The sequence below is a fragment of the Tasmannia lanceolata genome, unplaced genomic scaffold, assembly GCF_043159265.1.
Source record: "Tasmannia lanceolata isolate RefF3 unplaced genomic scaffold, GAP_Taslan_0.1 ptg000005l, whole genome shotgun sequence".
Taxonomy (NCBI): domain Eukaryota; kingdom Viridiplantae; phylum Streptophyta; class Magnoliopsida; order Canellales; family Winteraceae; genus Tasmannia; species Tasmannia lanceolata.
In genome coordinates, this window is record NW_027518682.1 from 16,377,955 (window position 1) to 16,405,926 (window position 27,972).

A 27,972-nucleotide genomic window follows, 5' to 3' on the forward strand; every position below is an offset into this window, starting at 1 on the left:
TTCTTTGAAGAAATTTGTGGAGAAGATCTCGAGCCCGCCACATCACCCGACCGTCGCCCGACAGTGCTAGTGGTCAAAGACCTTAAAAGGCAACCAAACAATCTCAAGAAGATCTCAAGAAGATGTTCTCCCCTCAATCTCGTGTCAATTCCACCCCATTAGGCTCCATTTTGTTTTTTAAACCAAGCTTCAGAATTGGGTTGAATTGGAATCAGATTCCGATTCCATTCCCTGACAATGCACACTACCAAAAAATGGAGTACTCCATATCTTTACAAATCCCGATATTTTTGGCGAGAAATTAAGAAAAAAGGACCGGTGGGAAATCTACTTTCTAACAGTGGTTGTGGTTGTAAAAATAAGAGATTTTTTTCACGCATGCTCCTACCAACAATTCCAACAAAGACCGGAGACTTTTCCTTTTTTTTTTCCCACTTTTCCATTTTCCACCCACAAAACAATCTCTTTCCCATCTATATTTTCTTAATTTTACATTCAACTTTTTAATCCTTTTTCTACATTTTCAACACCTAACCCTCTCTATAAAAGCGCTTCCCCTTCCCCCATCTATCTTCACATTTTTCATTAGAAGGGAGAAAATTTTTTCCCTAGATTTCTCTCTGTTTTTGGGTTTTCCGAGATGGCTCTACTGAACGATCTTCTCAACTTAAATCTCTCCGATTCGACTGAGAAAGTGATTGCAGAATACATATGGTGAGTTTTTTTTTTTTTTTTTTTCTTTCTTATATTTCTTGATTGGATTGTGGGTTCTGTTTTTTAAGCTTCATTTGATGGGTAGGATTTTGGGCTTATCTTATTTTTTGTTTTTTTAATTTCCTTTTTCTATTTAGTCCAGTATTTTTCAACGTAGCATGATCCAACCCGTCCATTAGGTGGGCCACATCGTAAATGGATGTGCCCAAAAAATCGTTTCGGATGATCCCAACCCTCCGATCTATAGATGTTTTGATTATATGGAGTTCCTCTATACATAGGAGGGCTAGGATCATCCTATTGAAATGATTTTTTGGGTACAATTTATTTACGTTGTGGTATATCAAATGGACGGTTTGGATCATCCTATGGCCTGGGCCGTACAGTACTTTTTGAAAAATACTGGACTATACGGGCTTACACAGGATAACCATGCTGTATAGAGTTCTGTTTTATGGGTTTTTGTTATGTTCTTGTACCTCTTTTGATAATGGGATTTTATATTTTGCAATTTTTTTTTTTTTTGACTTATTTTATGTTTGTTTTTGGATAGGATCGGTGGATCTGGTATGGACCTTAGGAGCAAAGCAAGGGTAATATTAACTTTCTTTTTCTTTGTTACCCTTTTTTTAGTTGGATTTATTTTTTGCTTGATTGACCATCTAGATTCTTGCTTAATTCGGTTCATTTTTGTTTTTTACTTTTTATTTGAACAGACCCTTCCAGGGCCTGTTTCTGATCCTCACAAGCTTCCCAAATGGAACTACGATGGTTCAAGCACGGGTCAAGCTCCTGGTCAAGACAGTGAAGTAATTTTGTAGTAAGTTTTCTTCTCACTTTTCAATCTTTTTTATGGGTTTTATTTTTTCACTTTTGTTTTGTTTTTCTTTGTACTGTTAAATGAGTCTCTTTTTTGTTTTTGATTATGGTTTCCAACAGCCCTCAGGCCATATTCAAGGACCCATTTAGGAGAGGCAACAATATTCTTGTAAGTTATTTTAATTATGATTTATTTTAGGCCCTGTTTGGATTGCAAAAATTTTCCTGGAAAGTTTGGAAAAGAAAAGAAAAGGGTTTTTTTTTTTTCAGAATTTCTTGTTTTTTAACAAATAACTTGAACCACCTCAGTTCATTTTTTATTTACAGGGTCCTTTAATTTGTCATGATTTCCCTCTAAATAAGCCATAATCATATCATTTCCCATTAAATTGTGAAACAGAAATTTTTTCCTAGGAAAAATTTATCCGCAAGAAATGTTTTCATTTCACTTTATTTATTATTTGTAATTGTATATAAATATCATTGTTTATTATATTGATTTGGTTGGTAGGTGATGTGTGATGCTTATACACCTGCTGGTGAGCCAATTCCAACAAACAAGAGACATGATGCTGCAAAGATATTCAGCCATCATGATGTTGTGGCTGAAGAGCCTTGGTAATTTTCTTTTTCTACTGTTTTTTTCTTTTACTTTTCTGTTTTGTTTGATTTATTGTGTTTTCTCTGGTATGTTATTTTTACATTTTATTAATTTTTGAAGAACAGGTATGGAATAGAGCAGGAGTACACCCTTTTGCAGAAAGAAGTGAAATGGCCAATTGGGTGGCCTGTGGGAGGTTATCCTGCCCCTCAGGTAATTATGTCTGGACCAAATTGACCTTTGCGAACCTCTTTGAAGAACCCTAAAAATTGTTTTCATACTCTTATTTGTAAATAGCTGATAATCAATTTTATATCTGTCCCGGTTAATGGCTTCCAAAGTTGTCTCAATGTCCAATTTACAGCCAATCTCAACTTAAAGGGCAGTGATAAATCGACTCCCCAAATGGATAAATTGAGTCCCCGAAAGAGGAGAGAGATAGACACATGGGGAGTCGATTTAACACTCCCCAACTTAAATTAATCTTGGTTCGGATAGGTTTAGGTGATATGCAGAGAGACCCTTAATCTGACGTATTTTATTTAGTTGCTTATCATTTTTCCGCTTATTTATATAATTAAGGTGTTTCTTTTTGTGGGTCTTTGCCAAGTATCTTGCTTTTCTTCTTCTTTTTTCCCCTTCTAAGTCGGTATCGTTAATTCCTTACCCTATTTTATTTTTCTGTTACACCTGATACGTGATTAATATTATCTCAATCATGTGAATTTGGATCAGGGTCCATACTACTGTGGTATTGGGGCTGACAAAGCATTTGGACGGGACGTTGTTGATTCCCACTACAAAGCCTGTCTGTATGCAGGCATAAACATTAGTGGCATCAATGGAGAAGTCATGCCAGGCCAGGTGAATATTGTTTCCTGTTTTGTTCATATTTTTTGTCCTACTTAGGTGCTCTGGTCTCTTTCTACTTTTCCATGTGATTTTGAACCATGCTACGTATGCAGTGGGAATTCCAAGTTGGTCCTTCTATTGGCATCTCTGCTGGTGATGAATTATGGGTTGCCCGTTACATTATGGAGGTAATTGCAGATGTGTATTACTCACTGTGGAACTTAAATTTTATGTGTTGGCAATTTCCTTTTTCCTAATAGTGCTTCTTTCTTTTGCCAAAACAGAGGATTACAGAGATTGCTGGGGTCGTTCTCTCCTTTGACCCCAAACCTATACAGGGAGACTGGAATGGAGCTGGTGCCCACACGAACTACAGGTAATTTAACAACTTGTGATTGGGTTTGAACAAAACTCTCCTATTAGCTGTTTCTTGCTAACAGTAATAAAGAAACTTTTTCCTTTCATCTATTTAACGCCATTAATCTGGATTAAACCTCTATATGTTAGTTCTAGTTTTTTATTTTTTAAGACGTCGACAATTTTTTTTTTGAATGGTTTTTAAGACGTCAACTAGAAGTGTACATATTTTCTTGCTTTTCCTTTCACTGATTTGGATAAATGCTGACTGTTTATAACTTAATTTGGAAGGAAACTCTCAAGCTTTGATATCTGAGATTTGTTATGTTGGCTGCAGCACTAAGTCCATGAGAAATGATGGTGGTTTTGATATTATCAAGAAGGCAATTGATAAGCTTGGACTGAGGCACAAGGAACACATTGCTGCCTATGGTGAGGGGAACGAGCGACGCCTCACCGGACGACATGAAACTGCTGACATCAACACATTCTTATGGGTAAGTCCTCTCCTCTCTACTGATCAAGATATCCTTTCTACAACATTTGGATCTAGGAAGAATGTATTTATATCTCGCTGTGATTTACAGGGAGTTGCGAACCGTGGTGCCTCAATTCGAGTCGGTCGAGACACAGAGAAAGAGGGCAAAGGTGGCAATCTTTCTAATTTTACTAATCTCTGGCCATTGTCCACTTTTTGCTTTTTTGATATTGTTTTTGTCTTAAATTTAGTATGTCAATCAAGTTCCGTTGGTTCTTTATCTGATATTTGGGAGACTAAAAGAGCGAAATATCGAATGCTTTGTGTTGTGTAGGTTATTTTGAGGATAGGAGGCCTGCATCAAACATGGATCCCTATGTTGTCACCGCCATGATTGCGGAGACAACCTTACTGTGGAAGCCTACATAAGCGAGGGCAAACTCGCCATGTTAGTTTTCTTCATGGGAACCTGTTAGAAAAATATGCATTGCATTAGGATCCATTCATCTTTTAGCTGCTTCTCTGTTGTTGTGGTTTTGTTGTCATTTGGGTTTTGAGCTAGGCATGTGAGAGTGTATGGTGGGCCTGGCTGTTGGTTCTCTCCATCCTGTTCAATAACATTTAATAAAAAATAGTAATATTGATAGCCCAATCTATGGGGTGATTGCTATTGTTCATGGATGAAGGTAAAGCACTCTGCCTTACTGGTATTGTTTCCTCAAGCGAGTTCTTCACAAGAACATTAAAGGCCTTTCTTTGTTTGGATTGCTAGATTCTGATTCCGCTGCAGTTGTAATGGAAAAAATTTAAAATTTAATTCTAAAATTTCAATGAAAATTTCATTCCAACCGGGGTGATGTCAGAATACAACGTCTTTGGGCGAAAACAGATTCTGGTGTTTTTCACCCAGTTAATTCCACTCCATTCCGTTCATTTTTTTGAACCAAATGTCAGTATTGGGTGGAATTGGAATAGGATGCTAAATGTGGTGGGTGGATTTAGCAACGAACTGCAAGGTCAAAAGGGCATTTATTTGTGGAACTATGGAAAAACTTACTAGCTAAGAAACCCCAAAATTCTATGTAGTATCCTTCATGGTCAAAGCACATCTTTTGAAGTGTTGGTGCAGTGGTTGGATTTAGCAAGGAACTGCAAGGTCAAATGGGCATTTATTTGGGGAGTTATGGAAAAGCTTGACTAGCTAAGTAACTCCAAAATTATAAGTATTATCCTTTACAGTCAGTGCACATCTTTTGAAGAGTAGGTGCAGAAATGCATGCCATTATGAAAAGCCATGTAGGATTAAGGCCACTAAATTGGTCCTGCTCGGAAAGCATCAGAATAATTTAAACCCACTTTCTAGCTGCCACTTATATAATCAGTAAATAATGAAGAATCTCCTTCATCCAGATCATCCTTAGCTATTTAATTATTGAGAATGGCAGATGATACGCTAGTCAAATTTATCTAGTCTCTTGTTTTACTGTAGTTAGTAAAGATGAAGGGTGTCAGCACCACCTACGTCCCCAACCCTCTTCTCAAAGAAATTTGTCTTCCCCTGCAAGAAATCAATCCTAGCAAAATAGGGTAAACTGTATAACTTTTAAAGGCACCATAGGGCCCTCTGAATGAACACTATATCATGATTGACACGGTCATAACTCCGGACAATCAATGGAGCTTTTTTTATTAGTTTTATAGGGCAAAAGCAGACTCAGACAAGTTTAAAGGCACCCTACTTCCACTACGAGTTAATCATGATTGACTCTTGACCAAGACCACCTCATCCTCACATGCATGTATCCATGAGAGAGAGAGAGAGAGAGAGAGAGAGAGACAGAGAGAGAGAGATGATGCAATATATTCTCTTTTACCAAATGAAGCGACCCTATAGAAGCCCAAAAAGGAGTTTTATTTGGTCCGCCTCTCCCTACTGCACGAATTTGTTTGAGCCTTGTATTAGTGACTTATTTCTTTCAGGTAACAATCTTATATCATAGAGATTGATATACGAACTAGTGTTTTGATTGTTTGGTTTTTCACCGAAGAAAACTTACTTTAATTACGAAGCAAATAAATATGTAGATTTAAAGAACCAAATAATCAATAGAGCAATTACACAAAAAAACACAAAATATTTACTTGAAAAACCCTCAAACAAAGAGGGAAAACCACGAGGCGAATCCGACGAAATATCCACTAATCAAATAAGTAATACAACATCTCTTTCTCAAGTTTTCACCCAAAACTTGAGCCAATACAAGAAACAAGAGAGATAAAAGATTACATCGTTGCGAACAACAAACCTACTTTCTCACCAAAAATACCCACTTCGATCTTCAAGTCGAAGAAATCCAAATCCTCACGAAGTCTCCGTGCAACGAGAGGATTCAACGGCACGGTGAAAATCTCCAGGAATAAACGCTCTAAACGTTAGGTTTTGATCCTACACAAAACCCCTTAAAAGGAGCACAAAAAAAAACCCTAGTTTTCTTCTTCTTCTTCTCTCTCTTTTTCCGTTCTTTCTTTTTATCTTTTTTTTTTCTTATCACATTTTTTTCCTTTTTAACGTTTTATTGACTTTTTGTAAAAACGTCCCACAGCCACCCACAACTCTCTCTCCGAATTTCCTCTTACAATTAGGAAAACAATTGTTTCCTATTTCAATCGGATTCTTAATGTAAGCATGGGGCCTACATGGGCTGGACCCACCAACATTGATAATGGCATTAATCACCATGTTTTGCACATTTTTCTAACTAGCCTTCATACGATATTACAATTTCCATAAATCTCTCTGCAGCCAATGAGAAAGTGTAGAACAATAAAACATAGTGATTTGTGCCTTTATCAAAGAATAATAGTCCGGATATCAGCCCCTTTATAAAGTTTGTTGTATTTAAAATATCATTTGTAAGTTGTTGGATTTGAAGTATAATTTACAAAACGTGTTGCCTGATCAAGCCATCTCTACCTACCTCAAAAGACAAAACAAAAAAACAATATAAGAGATGATATTTTCACCCCCTCCCCCCGAGACGCATGCCCCCCTTATAACGTGATTTGACACGGGAAACTTTAACGCTCTTTGACGTCAAAATCACGTTCTAAGGGGGGCGCATGCGTACTTGGGGGATATCATCTGTTGCAAATCCTTTATAAGGAACAAAGCATTAATGTTTGGGAAATGATGTAATCGTCCCCTTTTCTTCCCTAGGCCAACCACTTCTAATGTGAAAAAGTAGTCATAAATACACTGAAATGGGGCGGCCCAGGGAAGAATAAATTACTTCCCCAATGCTTGTGTTGACAAGGAGATCACCATCTTTTCTTCATTCCGCATGTCAATTGGTCGAGCCGTGAAAATGATTCAACAAAAGACAAAAAAACCCAAACTTTCTGGTTGGAATATACCCTAGAAAAAGGAACCTTTATTAGGGGGAAATGATATTTACACCCCTTTTATCACCAGGGACACCCATTTGCCAGTATACTTTACAATCAAAGCCTCTGGATTCTTCTGACATTAAGTACATGAGCCCCCTTTTTGCCATTGATACACTGACACTGGGTGCCCCTGGTGAGAAAAGGGGCGTAAATATCACTTCCCTTATTAGGGTTGCAAAATGAGGTGGGAGACTAAATCCTTTTCAGTAGTGGTGCACGTGGAACTAGCGAATGACTACGAAAATTCATGCAACTAATGGCATTTCATTATGAGCACACCAAATTCTCTCTCTCTCTCCTTTTTTATTTTTTTAAAACTCTTGATAGTTTTATCCATTGCATGGTTCTTAAATGAGTAAAAAGTGGTGATTGAAACTTTTTATCTATAAATGACTTGCCTGCAAGACTAGACTCGTCCCACCCGTGTAATTAGTAGTAAACAACTCACCCTCAAAAGCTAGCTGTTAAGGGAGGGTGCCCATACCCTTATAAGTTCATCCACATCTCAATGCTTTGCCGATGTGGGATCTTTGCTTTCATGTGGAACCCCCAACATTCTCCCTCTCCATGTGGAAGCATTGTGGACAATCTCACCCCTCCATCCGGTAGGAATGTGGGAACTACAAGATCTTTCCCAATGGATATTTCCCTCCCCAGAGGCTAAACCAGGGTTACCACAGCCCGCCTCTACTACCACCTATTGGGACCCGGGTAGAACTCACGCTCAAAAGCTAGCCATTAAGGGGAGGGTGCCCATTCGACATAGTTTCCATAAGGTCTTGCTTTTAAAAACTTAATATCCTTTCAAATGCTACCAAAATTTTGGCAATGGTTCAACGGATGAATCCATTTGGTCTAAGAACTATGTAATAGATAAATCCCCTTTTGCACACAGTAAGATAAATAAAGACGAATTTAACATAGAGGAACTCATTAACAATGAGAGGAAGGACATTTAAGCTTTTGGAATAATTGGTTGTTAGAACAAAATCCAAGAAACTAGTGTCCCAGATGATGCGATGTGGCTAAAAATCTGAAAACAAAAAGCTCTACTCAAAATTGAATCAACCTTTTTTCCCGATTTTTAGCAATTTCTCCCTACGAAAGACACTACTAGTTTCTTGAATTTTGTTTCCTAATCTTTAGCAACTTCACCATTATCCCCACTTGAAGACGCCGATTTATCATGAAAAAACATTCCTGGTGGCCAGATATGGCCTAAGTGATTAAGTAACACCAAATCTAATAGCTTAAGCTTTTGAAACAGTTGTTTCACTGATAGTTGGGTTGTTAGGAGGGTGAGGGAGACGAAAAGCAGTAATGTAGCTTATCGATTTTGGATGAATCAGTATTTCTATGCCACGTAAAAGCTAAAGAAAATGGGTAGAGGTATTCATAAGCAAAATTATTATTTTTATGAGACGATATAATAAAAAAAAAATGGATACCTTCATTTTTCATATTGATGATTTTGAGCCATGGCATTAGACTAAAAGTGGAAAACGTAATAAAACATTTGTCTATCGGGCCTAGAGCTATAGCCTCAAAAATCTTCTCTACATGGGGGCACCATTATGTACAAAATTCTTTTCTAGCCATACGTCCATCCTTCCACGAGTTCTATCAATGGCACAGAGTGCAATTACATTGTGCGACTAGGGGTGGCAAAATTGGCCGAACTGAACCGAATCCGAGCTGAAACCGAACCGAAAATTCAGTTTCGGTTTGGTAAAGGGGTCAAACCAAACCGAAACCGAAGATTTCCAATGATTATGAGTAAGGGATGGCAAAATTGACGGAACCGAACTGAAACCGAACCATTGCCACCCTATATGCGGCTTCCAAAGACCCGTGGGCTATTAAAACCGAACCTTTTCGTAAATTTCATTAATTCGGAGGGCACTTTACAAGTCCCTGGAGCGATTTCACCCTCGAGTTGTTGCTTTTCCCGCTCAACACATTCAAAGAAAATTGCAGAGCAGAACCCCAGAGAGAGAGAGAGAGTCATATCAATGGCGAAGGAGAAAGAGAATGAAGCAGAGAAACTCTTGACTAAGAAGATTTCGGGTATTTTAGACGAATGCCGCAATTCCTATGCCGTTCATCTTCGCAAGATTAAAGAGCTATCCACCGTTCGATCTGCTTCTCGTCTCCGTTTCTTCCCTTGCTTTTCTAAAGCCCTAAAACCCCTCTTTGATTTCCCTCGAAGAACAGTCTCCGCCGAACGGATCGTCCGATTCGTCTCCCTCTTCTCCGTCCGCCGTGACGAGAAGAACGCTACAGATTGCGATGCGTTTTTGGATCAGTTCTTACAATTCCTTTTGATTGCTTCTGATTCCTCTAACAAGACCGCTAGATACCGTTCCTGCCAGATAATCTCCGAGGTATGATCTCATTCTGTGCAATTTGGGGTTTCTCTGAATTTGTGATTTTGAGTACGGTAATCTCTGAGGTATGATCTCATTTTGTGTAATTTAGGGTTTTTTTTTTCCCGAATTTGATTAGGGTTTTTTCCGAATTTGTTATTTTTGAGTGAGATAATCTCTGAGGTAAGATCTCATTTTGTGTAATTTAGGTGTTTTATCCTAGTTTGTGATTTTTGACTTTTGAGTACTTTTATTGATACGAAATTTGATTATTTTAGTTGAAATTCGTTGATTTTGTTTATTTTTGTTTTTCCCTTTTATTGGATTTTCTAATTTTCTCCATCCAAGGTTATTCGCAGAACTAGGGTTTCTCAGGGAATTTGGTATTTTGAAGTTCACTAATTAAAATTCTTGATTTTGTCAATTTTTTTTATTTCAATTTTCAAATTTCCATCTGAGATTATTCGCACAACTAGGGTTTCTCAGAGAATTCAGTATTTTGCAGTGTACTAATTAATTGGGAAAAAAAATTGTCTAGAAGTTACAAAATTTTGTTTTGCAGCTCGGTGTCTGTGCTTGTGTGGAACTTTGATTTTAAACTCTTTATGTCAATTATAAAAGGTTTATTTTTGCACAACTACGGTTTCTTAGAGAACTTGGTATTTTGTAGTGTACTAATTATTGGGAAGAAATTTGACGTGGAGTTACAAAATTTAGTTTTGCTAGCTCGGTTTGTGTATTTGTGTGGAATTTTGATTTTAAATTTACCCCTTGTGTCAATTATAAGAGGGTTATGATGAAACTCTGGGATTTGTTATTTTGCTTTGTAGATCATTATGCGATTGCCAGATGATGCAGAAGTGAGCAATGAGTTGTGGGACAAGGTCATAGATAGCATGAAGCAACGGACCCAAGACAAGGTCCCTGCAGTTCGTACTTTCGCCATTCGTGCTCTTGCACGTTTTGCCAATGATGCAGAGAATGGAGACATCATTGATTTATTCCTACAGGCTTTGCCTCATGAACAAAATTCTGTCAGTTTTTCCTATCAATTTTTTTACTGGATTCATATGTGAAATTGTTCTTGCTTCATGACCGATTGTAGATATGTGCAGGAGGTTCGTAAAACATTAGTTCTATCCATGCCCCCTTCAAATGCTACTTCAGTGGCAATCATTGAATGCACACTTGATGTGAATGAGTCGGTGCGTAGAGCAGCGTACTGTGTTTTGGCAAATAAGTTTCCCCTTCAAAGCCTCAGGTAATTTTGCACTCTTTCTACAATATGCTATATTTTCCTTGGCTGTAAAGGACATTCTCCATGACTATATATCAGAGAATATACTGATGAACTTATACGAGTGTTTCCATGAGATGCGGTGATTGAGCCCATCCCCATGATTGTTTGTTCTGGGTTTAGCCCTGGAGTCACTTCCATGTGCCAATCCAAATTACTTCTGTATTTATTTATTTATTTTTAACTGTCCATTTGTAGATCACTAAAGTTGTGGTCTCTAATTGATGATACGATGTATCATCTAAGCATAAAAAATTGCCAATATTCTTACTATGCCTGCTTATTCTTGTAATGTGTAGACTCAAAAAATTAATATATTCAACCACTTTTCTCTTGTTTGGTTTCAATTATCAGCATCAAGCTTAGGACTATTATTCTTCAGAGGGGGCTTGCCGACAGGTCCCCATCTGTGACGAAGGAGTGTTTGAAGTTGATGAAAGATGAGTGGCTTATGAAGTGTTGTGATGGAGATCCTGTAGTCCTCCTGAAATATCTTGATGTGGAAACATATGAATCGGTTGGGGAGGCTGTGATGGGGGCTCTTTTAAAAGCAGGGATGGTGCATGTACCAGATGATCAGAGCATCAGGCAATTTTTAGTATCTGCATGCACCAAAAATGAAGGTGTGAAGAACTTAAATCTAGTTGCGAATGAATGCATTTATTGCATGCATACTTGAATATGTTGTTCTTCTGATTTGGGACACTTCATGGTGTACTAGCCAGCATGTTATGCTGCTAGTTGACTCAGCTTTGATGGCTTAGATGTGAACTTGCAACACTGATTACTTTTGTCTTCGGCATTGGTTCCAACCTATGTTGCATGTATTCTTTGGCATGACCAAAGTACCTATGTTGGACACATTTTCGATTCTGACACTTCATGGATTTGTTGTGGTGCTTCTGGATCTGTTTTATCTATTTTTTTTAGTACTGCTAGCACAAATTTACAATTAGCACTGGCTTTGAGTTTTTTCCATCCAAATAGTATGTTTTTAAAACAACTCTACTCAACTCAAATAAGCCTTTGTCCCAAACTAGTTGGGGTCAGCTAATGAATCCTTTAGAAAATTTTCATGACCCCAATAGTATGTTTTTATATGCAAATAAAATTTTGTATTTAATTAAACTTATTAAAATTTCCAGTATATTACCTATTATTTATGTAAAAGTATTAAATTTTTTGAATTAATTAAAATAGATTGCTAAGTATGCGAATCCTTTTTTATTTTTATTTTTAATCTTTGTTTTGTGGTTTTTCAAGTTTGACACTCGGAACCCGTATTGGACTCCAACACTCATACCCAAACAACATAGATGATCCAGAGATAGTCAATAAGAAATACCAAAACCTCATGTTTGATTTCAGATATTCTATAAAATTCAATGTTAATGCCATTTAGTTACCCCTCGTGGTTTATGATGAGAATAACCCCTTGTATTAGTAATGTACTACAACACCTTGTGTTAGTAATGTACCATCAGAATAGTTACATTAAATAGTGCTCAGGAGTCACTCATTTGTTCGTGCTATTATATGGCAATGAAACATAGTTATTACTTATTGCTGAAGTATAAAAGATAAAATAATGCCATCTCCAACTGCTTAAGCTTTTGGAGTAACTGGTTGTTTCACATGGTATCAGAGCAAAGGTCCGGAGTTCAAAACTTCTTGATGCTAAAAAAAGGGCCACAAGTGCCAGCCACGTGAAAAAGAGGAGCCACATGTGTGCGAGGGAAGAAGGGGGGTGGGTGGGGGTTGTTGTATAAAAGATATGTCCATCTTTAAAGTCCTTAAGGATGCAAAGACATACACATTCTTGTCAATACTCTCGTATTTCCTTTGGGCATATATGGTACTCATAACAGTCACCTCTCACAGTTTACCTTTGGCGACATCCAAGATGGTGTTTACATAAATAAAGCAAGGCAGTTAACCTGCAATATTTAAATTGTGCACATGATTCCTTGAAACAGGATCATTTGATTCGATGGAAAAACCTAAAGAGTTAGTTTACATTAAACTTTTCTACAGCTTTTTAAACAGTCAAAGGACTATTATAATGCAGAATAATAATTGGTTTGGTGGTCTTTTTTGCATGTCCAACGGACATTGTTGCATACTCTCCTTTATTTTTTCTCAGCAACAAATTGATGGGCTTTAATGTCCTTTGATTCTTTTTCGTAATAGTTTGTTGGATATCCATGTCAGGACAACACGTTCCGAGTATTCAGTTAATGGAAGCGGAAGTTGCTCTTTATTGGAGAACCGTATGTAGGCACTTGCAAATTGAAGCACAAGTAAGCAACTGTATTCATTTGTTGTCATTTTCTTTTTCTCCACGATGCTTATTTTAAGGCATAAGCTCCGGGTGAAGTGTTTTTTGGTATATAAGTTGCTGTCAGTTACTCTGCCCTGTTTCATCTTTTGGCTTTCAGTTCCCAATGAGAGTCAACTTATATCAGACTAATGTTGCTCCATGCATGGTTTCAAATTTTGGTTTCGGAATGCATTTGGGTCCTCACCAAAATCGAAATTTCGAACATTTGGCTGAAATCCTATACACCAATTAAAAACAATATTATATTTAATACTAAATTTCAACCGAAATTACCGAAATTTTGAGAAAACATTATATAATTAAAAAAAATCAAGATTTTTGGGTTGAAATTTCGAAATTTTGGAAAAAAATAAATTGACCGAAATTTCGGCGGAAATAAAGTACCGTTTCGGTGCCGAAATTTAAAACCATGGCTCCATGTATGCATGAAAGCCTTCTATTATTTCTAGTTGTCTTCCCTGCATATGTTCTTTTGTAAATTTATCACTGACCCTTCGGCTTATGCATGCCACTTTTAGTATTTGCACTGCTTTAGTTCCAAGAAAATATGCTTTCAGTGAATATGAAATCATCAACAAGTGAGCAAATTATCATCCTTTCATGCTTATTTTCTCATCTGGGTTGAAGGCCCTATAGCAATTATATAAGTTTTTGAAAAAATTCCATCCATTTGTGTTTTCCATGTTGCACATGCTTGTTTCAATCTTATATAACTTTCTGTTTTTTTTCTGATCCATCATAACCTAGGTTGCTGTGCTTCTTCAGTATAACTGTTTAATATTGTTCCATAAATTAAAGAAAAACTTAATGATTTTAAATCACGCACCTATTTGATATTGGAAGCATCTACTTTTAATGCCGAGTATCACACGACCGATGAAATTGACAGGAGAAAAAATCTACTTGCAAATTTGCATTCAATTACGGGCGGTTGCTTGTGTTATTTAGCTACCAGTTTAGGTTCGTGTCTTTCATCTTCTCGAATCTAAATCCATTTGATTCTGATATCCATTTCGCCTTTCAGAAGATACGTTTATTTCCTACCTCTTTTCGATTGCTCAAAGTTTCTTCTAATATCGGTTATCCTATTTCATATCATTTCCAGTAGTTATATCTCTAAATTGTTATTTGTAATGCTTATTCTAAGTGACCGTTAGAATTGCCTACTCCTAAATCCACATTGTTGCTTACATATTGGATTCTTTCCTAATTCAGCATTGAGGGTGTTATCCTCTTGTAGCTGTCATTCTTCTAGTAAAGCTATGCTCAAAGTATACTCATACGATGCGATATTTTCCTTGCTGTGCAGGCAAAAGGTTCTGATGCTGCAACAACAACAGGCACGGAAGCAGCAGTATATGCGGCAGAAGCTACAGACAACAATGACCTTCTAGAGAGGGTTCTTCCTGAAACAGTTTCTGATTATGTGGAATTGGTCAAAGCTCATCTTGTTGCAGGTGAGACAACTGACCGTGGAATGCTATCTATGGCACTTTACAAGCATTCTAGTCTAGTCCCTAGATCAAAGACATTCATCATATCATTAAGTTTATTCATTCTCTTCATTATGCGTGTTGCTTTCCTTGTAGTCTTGTACAATAATTCTCCTCCACATTAGTTCTATGAGAGGACTTCTGACATTGATTGCATGAAATGTACCGCGTCATTGTTTCAGGACCAAATTATCGGTTTGCATCTCGGCAACTATTACTACTTGGTGCAATGCTCGACTTCTCTGATGCTACGAACAGGAAAGTTGCCGGTGCCTTTGTACAAGACCTATTGCACAGATCTCTTGAACATGAAGTTGATGATGATAGGAATATGGTAGTCATAGGAGATGGCATCAACCTTGGTGGAGAAAAAGACTGGGCAAAAGCAGTCTCTGAGTTGGCAAAAAAAGTTCATGCCTCTGTTGGGGAGTTCGATGAAGTAGTTATTGGTGTTGTTGAGGAGCTTGCTCGTCCTTGCAGGGAGAGAACTGCAGACTTTATACAGTGGATGCATTGCCTTGCGGTGACTGGCCTGTTCTTGGAAAATATCAAATCCCTTTGGTGCCTGCAAGGAAAGGTCATTGAAGCTTCAGAGTTACTACATTCCTTATTGCTTCCAGGGGTGAGTATGCTTCATCGAAAGAGTCCTAGTACCTTACTCTTACGTTTCCATTGCTAATTTGCTATACTTTGTTTGGCTATCTGTATGACTGTGTTGTTGTCAACACTCTCAGTTTTACTTGATTATAAGAAATGTTCCTGTGGTATTGGACGTAGGCAAAGCACATCCACGTGGAAGTGCAGAGGGTTGCTACAAGATGCCTTGGTCTCTTTGGGTTGGTAGAGAGGAAGCCTAGTGAAGAGTTAGTGAAGCAGCTGCGCCTGTCCTTTGTTAATGGCCCCTCTTCAGTTAGTGTCATGGCCAGTAAGGCCCTACTTGATCTTGCCATGTGGCATGGTCCCCAGGAGGTTGACAGAGCCATTGGACTGGATCTTTCACCACAATCATCTGATGATAAGGAGGGTTTTACTTCCATAAATTTATCAGCTGTAAATGGTGATCAAAACATTGGATTGCTGAATCTCTTGAACTCTGGACTTGATAGAGATGATTGGGGTGAACATACAAAAAGTGATGATTATGAGTCAGTTGAATCTATCATAGGAGAGGGATTTGCAAAAATTCTTCTTCTGAGTCAGAACTATCCAAGCATACCTACTGCTTTACATCCTTTACTCTTGGGCAGGCTCATCAACTTGTATTTCAGTAACCAAAAGGACTTGCATAGGTGTCTCATCATCTTTCATGCCCTTTCTTTTCATGCAAGATATTTTTCTAAGAGAAGCTGATTAATTAGCCTTTTTTACAGGTTAAAACAGTGTTTATCTGTGTTCTTTGATCACTATCCAGCGCTCTCGGGAGAACATAAGGCAAGTAATGCACATTCAAGATTTGAGAACCTCTTGTGCCTCTTTGAAGAAGGCAAACATAACATGATTTTTGATTTCTTTTGAGTTTTGGCAGTTAATAAGAAGTTTCCACATGCATGCAGAAGTGCATCTCCAAGACTTTTATTCCTGTCATGCGTTCGATGTGGCCGGGCATTTTTGGCAATTCGGGTGGAGCCCCTGTTGTGGTGTCTGCTCAGAGAAAGCGTGCCGCCCAAGCATCCCGTTTTATGCTGCAAATGATGCAAACTCCTCTATACCTGAAAAAAACTCAGGAAGACCAGTGCAGCGATAAATCCCCTGAAAGTCACGATGATTCAAGCCAGTCATCACTTGGTATCGATAGTGGGGAGGAGGGGCTTGCTATTCAAATTGCCGCAGAGGTAATCCCTTCCAAATCTCACAATTCTCCTGATATTTGTTGAACATAATCTATTTGCTGCTGTTAAAATCTTGGCATTCAACTATCCTGGGTCCAAGTAAGCGAAAAAAATCTCACAACACCATGATCTTCAGTTTTTTTACTAGCTATATCTATCGAGAAAGGGGAAAAAATCTCTACTTGTCTAATGATGATCTCTTGCTATTATTTCTTGATCTAAAGCCATGAGTGTTACTCTGATTATACCTTTCTAGTTTTGACCTCATAAACTATCTAGTCTCGATTGCTTTTGAGGGAACGCACTTTGAACCAAGGTTTTAAATTTCGGTTTCATTTCAGTTTCATTCGCCACGGAAATGGAAATGTTTCGGTTTTGGTTGGAAATTTTGGTGGAAATCTGGTAAAACGAAGGAAATATATGGAAGCATATGCAAATGATAGAATTTAAAGATGAAACTTCAAGAAATGCTTGAATAAGCACAAATATACACTTACAGTCTGTTCGTTTAAGATTGTGGCAACCGATTGTGAGTCCAAACCCAATTGTTGCACTCAAGATTACATTTAATTTTGAGTCCAATAAATTGGGTTTGGACTCAGAATTGGTTACCATAATCTTAAACGAACATTACCTTAGAAACCATCACATAAGCAAGACAACCATCCATAAAGGTTTAAAAACATTGAACACCTAGTGACATGCATTGTCGCTTATGTCTGATTATTTAGTACATACCAAATTTCATATATAATTCATATAAATATTTATACATAATACATACACAACATTTCGCACGCAATTCATATAAATATAATTCTATAATAGATACTCATTTAATATACCACTATTACACTTACTTTTTTGGTTTATGCATTTCGGCTGTTTCAGTTTCAGTTTTTGTAGAGACGGAAACGGAAGCATTTTGGTCGTTTTGTGTTAGTTTTGGTGGAAATTTAAAGCCATGCTTTGAACTGTTTGAACATTCAAAAATGTATTGAAACTCTTAACCAATATCTTGCTCCGTACATTTTTAGGTGGCAAGTTGTCCTGTGAAGAAGACAGCTGCTGGAAAGTCATACATATTGGCACTGTGTAGAGTAGCCATCTTGCTACATTTCCGGTCCTCGGAGCAAGCAGCAATAAAATGTATGAGGGGACTCTTGAGTCCCATGGCTGAAGCTGCGTCAACGGATAAGGAAATTGTCAAGGAGCTGAAGCGGATGTCAGAACATCTTAAAGCTATAGATGAACACCCTGAACAAGAATTCTCACAAGATCAAGCCAGCCTTATTTTCGGTATTAGTTTTACTTTGTTCCTATAACAATCAAACAAAGTGCACAAGAAACTTAAACTGATTACTGGTTTATTATATCTCCAGATTTAGTTGGCAAAGGATAGGTTTCTAACTTTTGGGCACCATGTCTTAGATGACAATTCTTATATCAAAGCATTTTATGGATGCAGGGAAGCTAGAATTGGACTTCAACCTTGATATGGATATTTCTGCAACATTGCCACCAACACCGGCCCCACGTTCAACTAGAACTGCTACTGCCAGGAGACGTGTGAGGCGTGAAGTTTCTTCATCTGATGATGAAGAAGAAGCCTCACCTGTTCCAGTTGTTCCAATTGTTCCAATAACTCCCAGTCTGGTCAGTGGGCGCTCTCAAAGGGCAAGTAAGACTGCAGCATTAAGTAGGATGATGAACAGAAGAGCGGCCGTGGAAGCAGATGAGGATGAAGACAGTTCGGAGTCGGGCTTGACGTCTGAAGAAACTTCGGATGAATCTGATGGAGTGGCAGAGTGAACTGTTATACTAATAAGCCATCACCATTGTTGTGCAGTATTGAAGTCAGGTTGCAGATTTTTGTAGAAGAAAAAAAATTGTAGGAGAGAAATCCTTGGATAAGCTGTTTTTGGGATTGACTATCCTGCTTGGGTAAGTTTATCTTGAAATTGTCTTGTTTGGTGTTCAACAGTTTAATTCAGGTAATGCTTTATCCAAGAACAAATGTCCTTGTCAACAGAGGATAGTACTTCTATCCAAGGATAAATAAACCCTGCTTTGCTATCCTGACCCTGCTTGATACTGGGGCCTGTTTAATGTTTGATGTAAAGTTTTGGTTTCACAAGGTACCATGTGGTTTCTGTTTCATTATTGAACAAGTTGTACCGATCTGACGGCTAGGATCATCTAATCATTTATTTTAAGATCTATGGCCCACCAGATATATGGTCTTAATTTGTTGTTCACGTTTACGGTTTACCCTCTAAAATTGTTCCTCAGTGGGACGGGATCTCATTGAAGCACGCCAACTCTATCACACGCTATACCCATTTTGATTCATCAGAACCGTCCATTTGGTAGGATCTGCATTGGATCTCCAGGGGCCAAAAAAAATAAACTTTGGTCATTGAATACGAAAGAAGTTTTAGACCTTTCAAATTCAACGGCCAAAATTATGTTAGGATTGTACGATTGAGGTGAATTTTGGATCAATGGATATTAAACGTAAGTCCTATCAAATAGACGGTCCAGATCAACCAAATGTGGCTCCCACTTTATACTGGGGTTTTATCTCCTTATATAGAGGCAGAGCCCAAGAAGACCAGAGCGTTCTTATTGTTATACGTGAGTGAAGATGGTGAACTTGGTAGCTTCAAAAATGTTAATGGCGACTAGGGATTTTATCTACTCATCAACAGTCTCTCTAACACATTGCCGTCCTCTAACGTGCGCTTCTTCTTATCATACGCGACTTGTGCCACAGCCTCCTGATTTGATTCGGTGGGTGAGGAGGGAAGGGGGTTTTGTTCACAAGGGTTTGAAGATAGCTGAGGGAGACTCTTATGGGCTTGGTTTGGTCTCTTCTGAAGAGATTTCCAAAGGGTCTACTCTCATTTCACTTCCCAATCATCTGCCTTTGTGTTTCCAATCTCCTCACTCTGATTTGGGGGGAGATGGTTCTGTTTCCACATTAGTCCAACTTGGTCTTCGAGTTCCAGGTATTATTCTTTGGGTTTTGCTGTGTGTGAATGCTGTTTGCTGTTTTTTTTTTGTTTGATTGTTGGATTTCATTCTTGATAGACTTTGTTAATGTGTATAGCTTGTTGCCACTTTAGGGGGGCTTAGGTACTGAATTGATATATGGGTTTGGAGATTTTGTTCTCACTCTCTGCCCCTTTGTTGGAACAATACATAATTCAATAGTGAGAATTTAGTTGCTGTCATAACTTCTCTGCGTTTTCCCTTTTAGACTTGGTTGTGGTTGTTGGTATTCCTCAAATCCAAATAAATGATTTTTTACGTAGTTAGAAATCGTAGTGGGTATTCTTGGAATCCAAATAAATGAATGGCTTGTATTGTTAGATATCATAGTAGGTTTTCTTCAAATAAAAAAAAGAAGATATAATGTATTTATACCCTGATTTATTTATGTGTTTTCTTGCTTGTTTTTTTTTTTTTTTTTTGGGTGGGGTGGGTTTCGTGGGGATGTGAGAAAAGGTAAATTTCATAGAAAATAAAATCTCATTATAAGGGGGGCAGAGGTTTCACCAACACCATGTCTGGCAAATGCATTAGCGAAGCATTTGTACTATGGAGGGCATCACGGAAGCTCAAGAGATTCAAATGATTATTGCATACATTCCTAATATCATCGATGATGGTGAACCGCCATGGCCCCAAAGATTGACCCCTAATCTAGCTGACGATGTTGGAGGAGTCACCCTCCACTAAAAGCTGCTGCCCATAAAAAAAAAAACCCGTATGTAACATCTGAGCTTGGTAAGGATCAATGAAGGCTCTGACTTTGGCCTCGTTGGAGTCGCTCCACCCAAATCGGTCCCAATAATACAGGAACTGCGCCAACATGATCTCTGAAAGCCCAACCCACCCCAACCTGTATGGGATTGCACATGGAAGCATGACCAAAGTTAAGCTTAATTGTGTTAGACCCAGGAAGTATCCAAGAAGGAGCACACTTAGTCTTTGACTCCCTACGTATCACCATGGTGGACCAATTCTGAGAGATGACCCCAATTGGATAGCACAAGAACTCCTTCCTCCCTATGAATCAGGAAACAAAAATCTCTACTCAAAATCAGATTGACTGCTTCTTGATTTTTTCCACTTCTCATCACCCGAGACACTAGTTTCCTGTTTTTTGTTTCCTGATTCTTAGCCACTTCACCCTCATCTCCATTCGGAACCCCCCTATTTATCATGAAATAAAAATTCACGGTAACCAAACGTGCCCTTGAATTTTCATCCCTCCCCATTTGAAACCCAATTTTTTTCACTTACAAACATTAGCATTGACTTTTTACCAATTAACATTTTACAGAAAATGCCCTGCAACTCTAAACCCCATCCCTAGTCTTTTCTTCCTTTCCTTTTCCCAATAACGACGTGCTTTGTGTCCCATGAGTCTCCTGTCTCTCTTCCTTCATGATCGACAAAGCTAAGTTGGCTGTGCTGATTGAAGGATTTAGGTTGGGTTCGCTAGGGGCAGAGATAAGTTAGATAACTCATTTGCGGTATGCTAATGACACATTGGTGTTTAATAAAGGATGGGGAAATCAAGAATTTGAAGGCAATACTTCGTTGTTATGAGATGGTTTCGAGTCAAAAATCTAATTTCTCCAAGTCCGTGATGATGGCTATTCACCTAAGGAGAAAGGTTCCATTTTGCCAAGATGCATATAAGGTAGGAGGGCTTGATTCCCAAAACTTATTTGGGTCTTTCGTTATGTGGCAGATGGCTCATCTAGAGCTTTGGGTCCCAATGATTGAAAAATGGAGAAAAGGCTCTCCTTTTGGAAAACAAATCCTCTTCCCTCGGAGGCAGGACAACTCTTGTCAAGTCTGTGCTCACCAATTTTCCTTTATGTTACATGTCTATATTCAGCTGCCCGTTGGGTGTGATTAGGAGTATCAGTAAGCTGCAGATGGAGTTCCTGTGGAATGAAAATGAGTGCAAAAGTTCCACTTGGTTGAGTGGTTGTGTGTGTGTGTGTGTGTTTGGGGGGTGGGGGGGGGGGGGGGTGGGGGGGGGGGGGGGGTGTTGTGGTTAAGTTTGCATGTCAAAATCAATTGGCAACATTGGCCTTAGGAACAATGAAGTACGGGGTGCGGGTATGACCCGATACGGGTACGTGGATACGTGATTTAAAAAAAAAACGGATACGGGTACGTTGGGGGTACGCTGAATATAATATATTTTTATATTTTATTATATATTTATAAAAATAAAAAAATAAATATTTTTAATTCAAACAATTTAATTGGAGAACAATCAAATAACAATAACATCACCAAAATCTAATATTACTTATAAGTTGTTAGGTTTTTAATTATGGGATATATATATTGATATATTCAACCCCTCTTTTGTTAATTGTCCCAACCCCTCTATTGTAAATATGTAATTTTCAATTTAATTTGAACCAGGTGCGTACCCAATACGTACACAAACCCGGGTGCGTACCTGGTACGCACCCAAAGAGTACCCAAGAGCACTTGCACCCGATACGCACCCGACATGGGTACGTGGGCCCCCGGAGAGTACCCGTGCTTCTTAGCTTAGGAATCTCAAATCCATGAATAGAGCGTTGCTGCGAAAGTGGTTATGGAGGTTTGGGGAGGATAGGTCCCAAGTCCCAACTATGGCGTTCGGTGATTGAGGAAATGTAAGGTACTAGCTTTAGTGGTTGGAGCTCTTTTGAGTGTTTCAGGGTTAAGGGTACGAACTGGAGAGACATTAGGAAATGTCTTGACCTTATTTCAGTGGAGGGCCCAGTTCAGAGTTGGCACTGGGGATCTGATCCAGTTCTGGCTTGACCTTTTGTATGGTGAGTTGCCTCTCAAGGAGTTTTTCCTGGGGATTTTCAATGTGTCTTCTGATCGCCTGATTAGTGTCGAAGATTGAAGGTTCATTTTTGGAGACTAGTCTTTGACTGAGAGGTTAACGGTGTAGTAGAGTTCATGACCAAGTCGGATTGTCTTTATCAGATGGGGAGGTACGAATATGAGGATATGGATTTGGACGCATGCTGGGAAGTTCTCTGTTTGCTCCCTCGACGTTCCTAAAAGACTATAGTGTTTAATAGTGTTTATTTATCCTCAGGTGAATGATGGTGGAAATTGCTTGGTTAGAAATCTTAGTTAAGCACAATGCTGCTTACTTATTTCAGTATGATGCATTCATAAATGATTTGACTTCATTCGGCCCGATATAACATAACTTAATGCTGGAATTAATATAGCTGCAACCTGAGGATGTGCATGAGCTTTCTTCTTCCCACTCAGTAAACTGTACTAATATGTGGTTATGAGCAGCCCATGAGTTTTCGACACAGATAGTGAGATGTTATCCACACTCCCTTCTCTTAATATTGTCTCTCCTCTCTTTTGTAAACTTCTTCAATTTGCTGTTGAGAGGTTGTTAGGAATTGTACCAGCCACAGAGAAAAGTGATATAGAAGGGTGCCAATAGCAAAACAAGGGAGTTCTTACATCAGCTCCCCAAAGAAAATATGTACATAATTCACCAGAACTGTGCAGCCCTAACTATTGTATTTTTACTGCATTCTCTCCTTGTAGAATAATAACTAACTGTACAGTACATAGGGAGAGCTTGCAATTGTTTGACTATCTTCCTATGATTTGTGGACATGGACACGAGTGTCGCGTGTCGACACAGACACGGAGTGTTGGACACGGCGAACTCCCAAATTCTAGAAATAGGGACACGCCTAAAATAGAAAGTACATATAATCATGATTTGTGGACACGGATTCGTGTGCCAAGTTTCGACAAGGATATGAGGTATCTAATATGGCAACCCCTAAAAATCTAAAAATAATGTCAACTCCCAAACACATACATACATACAAAGTTATTGTCACTTCTAGCAGTACACTTAAAAGTGTCTAAAGGAGTGTCGACACACGGCACGACAAATGTGTCGGCCAAATCATACCTATCTTCTTCCTTGATATTTTGTCTTCTTTTCCCTTTCTGTATTGTATTGTATTGTATTTTCCCTGTATCTTGCTATGGGCTTTTTGGCCCCTTTTAATAGATTATACTTACCTCTTCAAAAAAAAAAAAAAAAACTAACTGTACAGTACAAAGTTGTAAGGAAGTAATCTCATGGTAGTTACTTTGATCTGCTTTGGGCTTCTCGCTGCGAAGCTTGAAGTTTCCTGGCTCAGTATAGATGGTGACTTCTAATTTTCAAAACTATGCTATAGACTGAGTTTTCAGTAAGGAGTAAATTGGACCCTGTGGGGAGCATGTGGCAGACGAACTATGGGCAATGAGATTGGGTTTGAAGCTTCTTCAAGAAAGATCTACCTTCGGTTCCTTTTGGTGGCCATACATCAGCAATTTGCCAGAAGCCTTCAGCATACCTATTTTTTTTCCAGGAGAGGACATAAAAAATCTACAATACGCTCCTCTTCTTCATCAGGTATTCGAGTCATTCCCTTAAGCAGTTGTGGCTAATTTAGTGCAGAATCTGTTGAGTTAACTTTTTAACTTTTTAACTAACCATGGTCTGTTTTATGTATCAGGTGAATAAAAGATGTCGGTTTCTTCTTGATTTTGAGAAAGAGATCAAACGTATGGTTGAGAATTTGGCACCAAAAGATCATCCTTTTGGCGGGCAAGATGTAAATGCATCTTCCCTTGGATGGGCCATGTCAGCAGTCTCTTCTCGTGCATTCCATTTGCGTGGTGAAATAGTTGAAAATGGTGTGCACACTAACACCCGGATGCTGCTTCCTCTTATTGATATGTGCAACCACAGCTTTCATCCGAATGCTCAAATTGTTCAGGAGCAAGATACAAGGAATCCAAAAGTGTTGGTCAAGGCAATTTTCTATTCCGTTTATTTCCATTTAGCTTCTGCTATTGAATATCTTATCTCATCAGAAATTACTCATCCTCTTTTAGATTCTAGGTTCATTAAAAAGTATAATCCAAAAAAGAACAAAACATGGTGTGATTCTTATGTGTGGTGAGTAGTGTATAGTCCATATTCTTTTTCATGCTATTATTTTCTTGTATTGATCTTTTCTTTCATTCTTCCATTGTAATTATGCTCTACATAATCTTATGCAAATGGTTGAATTCTTGCACTGATCTTTCCTTCTACAATCTCATTGATTGTAACTAAATCTACGACACATTTTCCCCTGAATCTTGAAAATCACTCATAAATTACAGGTCATTCTTTTGGTATTTATATATTTTGATAAACTTGAACTGAGCAACTTAGAACTCTTCTCCTATTGACTGTAAATGATTACTTTTTCTTGTTTTCATCCTGAAGTCTGAGAGAGAAACCACACCTTAGGGCCTCTAGATGCCACCAAAACTGGCCCTTATATTCAAGTATGATTTATTTCAATGTAATCTTATCTTCAAATGGGAAATTAAGGCCTCTTTGGAAGCCATTAAATATTTCATTTCTGAAACTATTGCAGTGTCTTTCTTTTCCAATAATCATAACTAACTTCAAGACATTTGCATATATGATTATGCCCAAAAACTTTTTAGAGGTGTCCAATGAGATCCTTGATGTTTTCTTCCATATCAGCAGTCTAAAAACCACTCTTACCGGAAACTTCCTAGTTGGATGGGAAGCTCGCTTTTGAAGCTAAATTTTCCTCGCTTTGCAAATTTAGGGGAAACGCCCTTTCCAGATGCTTCCTACGTGTTTCCTCTACTAGCATATTTTTTAAAAAGAGTAAAATTAAAACTTGAAAACTCTTCTTGAGTTTCAAATGAAAATAATGGGTTCTTTTTCCAAAAGGGGTTTGCTAGCGTCCATCGTAGAAGGCATTTCACGGATGGTCTGTTGCATGTGAGTGCAGCCACCTCATGAATGAAGACAGAATCTGTTGAAAAGTGAGCCTGTGTGTCTGCACTCACTGCAACAGACCATCCGTGAAATGCCTTCTGTGATGGACGCTAGCAAATCCCTTCCAAAAAACATGACATTAATTTACCTGGATAAAACATGCGAAATTGTAAATACCTAAAACTTGTAATTCTTATCCTATCCTCAATCCTGACCTATATCAACCCTTCCTCCCTAATCTAGTACAATACTACTTTTTTATGTACTTGTTTGCTTCCAATGAGGCTTCTTACGTGATTCATGTTGGCTTTAAATGACGATTCCCACACATTTTATCTTTACTTTCTTTAGATCTTTTCGCTTCTCGCATTTTCTCTTTTCTAAACTCCTTGCTTCCCACACGCTTCTCACACTCACTTGCCACTCTGGTAACTATGCTAAGAACACCTTATGAACAATCGCACGAGTTATTAAGCGTATTCTATAATCCATGCCAATTACCAGCTAATTTGTTTGGTGTGTACACAGGTTGTAGCAGAAACACAGATTGAAAGAGGTACTCCAGTGATGCTGAATTATGGTTATTTGAGCAACGACCTTTTCCTTCTAGATTATGGCTTTGTGATCCCCTCAAACCCCTACGACCATGTTGAACTCAAGTATGATGGAGTTCTTTTAGACGCTGCTAGCATGGCTGCTGGAGTTCCATCCCCCAACTTCTCTTCCCCCACTCAATGGCAGCAGCAGGTTCTATCTCAGCTAAATTTACATGGAGACGCTGCTCTTCTCAAGGTTTTTCTCCTTGATATTTAAATTTCTTATGGGTCAATTTCTATTTGCGGCTACACTAAAAGTTCTTTTGAAATATTAAAAATTAAGCACCTACCAAACATGAAATATTATAATATTTTAGCCAGCCTACTTTCCTTCCCTTTGCATGCTGCGACTTTGGAAGCTTGAAGTGTACAGTGAGTTTTATTATGTCTGACTAATATAGAGAGAAGACTCTTTCCCTCACAAGTCAGTTTGTGGACTTCATCAAACATCTTGCAATGTCGATGGTTACAAAATTCTCAGAATAATTGAGCATTTCTTGAAAAAAAAAATGTTGGATTTTTATGGCTCATTTAAACTTAAATATTTTAATAATTCAATAAATTATGCAATTTTCTGAATTAGATCACTTTTTTTTATCTGACAAACACAAACACATGCATGCACGTATCCATCTCTCAACACTTTTCGGGGTTTCTTATTTAGAAAAGGAAAATGCTAAAAAAGGCGAGCCGTTATGCTCCTTCCAAAAAGGCGCTTATTGGGTCCCACTACTGCTTTGCATATGTGATTAGACCTGTTGATCCAAACAATAGCCATAAATTTGGCAAAATATCATTGAGAACGCCTTAATGGAAACGTGATTTAGTATTCTACTAAGAAAAGCTAAACCAATGATTTTTGCAGTTTTTTATCGTATAGGATTCCCATTTGGAATGGGACCATAACCATATGGGCTGCCTCATGATTTTCTACAAGATCAACTGTCTTGATTTGACATACATGTCTCCTAGTGGGACCCAAAAAATTGCCTTTTCCCATTGATCGTGAGAGTGACTTTCTGTGTATTTCTCTTTAGAGAAATAAGCGTTTGTGTATGTGTGCGCGCGTGCACGTGTGTTATAACAAAAAGTTTCCTGACCTCATTCCCTATCATTTCCCACAAGGGGAAAATTTTCTTGTTTGCTAATACTGATTTTATTTTAGTTTTTCCACAGGTAAGCTTAGGAGGTTCCGAATTAGTCGATGGCCGCTTGTTAGCTGCCTTAAGAGTACTCCTTGCGAGTGACGTGGCAACCATACAACAGCATGATTTAAACACTCTGAAGTCATTATCGGTTGAAGCTCCTTTAGGTGTGTCGAATGAAATCGCAGCTTTTCGTACTGTTATCGCATTGTGTGTAATAGCGCTCGGGCACTTCCCCACGAAGATAATGGAGGATGAGTCACTGTTAAAGCAAGACATTTCTAGCACAACAAAATTGGCTATTCAGTTCAGGATTCAGAAGAAATCCATGATCATTGATGTGATGAAAGATCTTACGAGAAGGATTAATAAGATGCAGTCAAAGGAAAAGGCCACGGCTTAGGTTAGTTATACTTTTAGTACTCTTCTGAATTCTAGTTCATGCTTATTTGCCATTTCTACTTTGGTGATCTTAGAATCATCTTGTTTGGCGGTGTCATGAAAATTTTGTGAAGTTAAACTTAACCTTCCTAATTTCTGTGTATATGGGATTTAAACTCACCTTTCAAAAAAAGGGATTTAAACTTAAGCTTTCTAATTCTCCTTGTATATGGGATGGTTCAGATACATGGGTAGATTAAGTAGGAATATCATCAAATTTTTTGCTGTAAAATCTGAAACAAAAAAGATTTAAGAAAAAGTTGAGAACTAAACAAATAGAAAGGCCCAGTTCAAAAAACAAAAAACAACAACAAATATAAA

At 38.1% G+C, this 27,972-nt stretch overlaps 3 protein-coding genes across 4 annotated transcripts; all 3 read left to right on the forward strand.

Annotated features, from left to right (window-relative positions):
* The first annotated feature begins 459 nt into the window (after positions 1 to 459).
* Positions 460 to 4,491, forward strand: LOC143877718 (glutamine synthetase cytosolic isozyme 2). The gene is made up of 12 exons (XM_077379918.1): positions 460 to 714; positions 1,268 to 1,307; positions 1,431 to 1,534; positions 1,654 to 1,702; positions 2,045 to 2,151; positions 2,260 to 2,347; positions 2,870 to 2,998; positions 3,100 to 3,174; positions 3,271 to 3,362; positions 3,681 to 3,840; positions 3,931 to 3,991; positions 4,156 to 4,491. Exons 1-12 carry the CDS (start codon positions 641 to 643, stop codon positions 4,248 to 4,250), a joined length of 1,074 nt encoding a protein of 357 aa, XP_077236033.1. The 5' UTR covers positions 460 to 640; the 3' UTR covers positions 4,251 to 4,491.
* A 4,771-nt stretch (positions 4,492 to 9,262) lies between these two features.
* EMB2656 (ARM repeat superfamily protein) lies at positions 9,263 to 18,670 on the forward strand. The gene is made up of 12 exons (XM_077379919.1): positions 9,263 to 9,652; positions 10,465 to 10,668; positions 10,750 to 10,895; positions 11,286 to 11,554; positions 13,143 to 13,231; positions 14,582 to 14,729; positions 14,948 to 15,387; positions 15,543 to 16,054; positions 16,136 to 16,196; positions 16,319 to 16,597; positions 17,632 to 17,893; positions 18,063 to 18,670. The coding sequence occupies exons 1-12, from the start codon at positions 9,281 to 9,283 to the stop codon at positions 18,404 to 18,406; spliced, it is 3,126 nt and encodes a 1,041-aa protein (XP_077236034.1). The 5' UTR covers positions 9,263 to 9,280; the 3' UTR covers positions 18,407 to 18,670.
* Positions 18,671 to 19,199: 529 nt separating this feature from the next.
* On the forward strand, positions 19,200 to 27,808 carry LOC143877720 (Rubisco methyltransferase family protein). Of its 2 annotated transcripts, none has more exons than XM_077379921.1 (5): positions 19,200 to 19,605; positions 23,908 to 24,074; positions 24,178 to 24,477; positions 25,998 to 26,261; positions 27,242 to 27,808. In XM_077379921.1, exons 1-5 carry the CDS (start codon positions 19,242 to 19,244, stop codon positions 27,611 to 27,613), a joined length of 1,467 nt encoding a protein of 488 aa, XP_077236036.1. In that variant the 5' UTR covers positions 19,200 to 19,241; the 3' UTR covers positions 27,614 to 27,808. The 2 variants fall into 2 exon arrangements, with proteins under 2 accessions (XP_077236036.1, XP_077236037.1); XM_077379922.1 differs by having other exon boundaries at positions 19,465 to 19,605; positions 23,857 to 24,074.
* Positions 27,809 to 27,972: the final 164 nt, after the last annotated feature.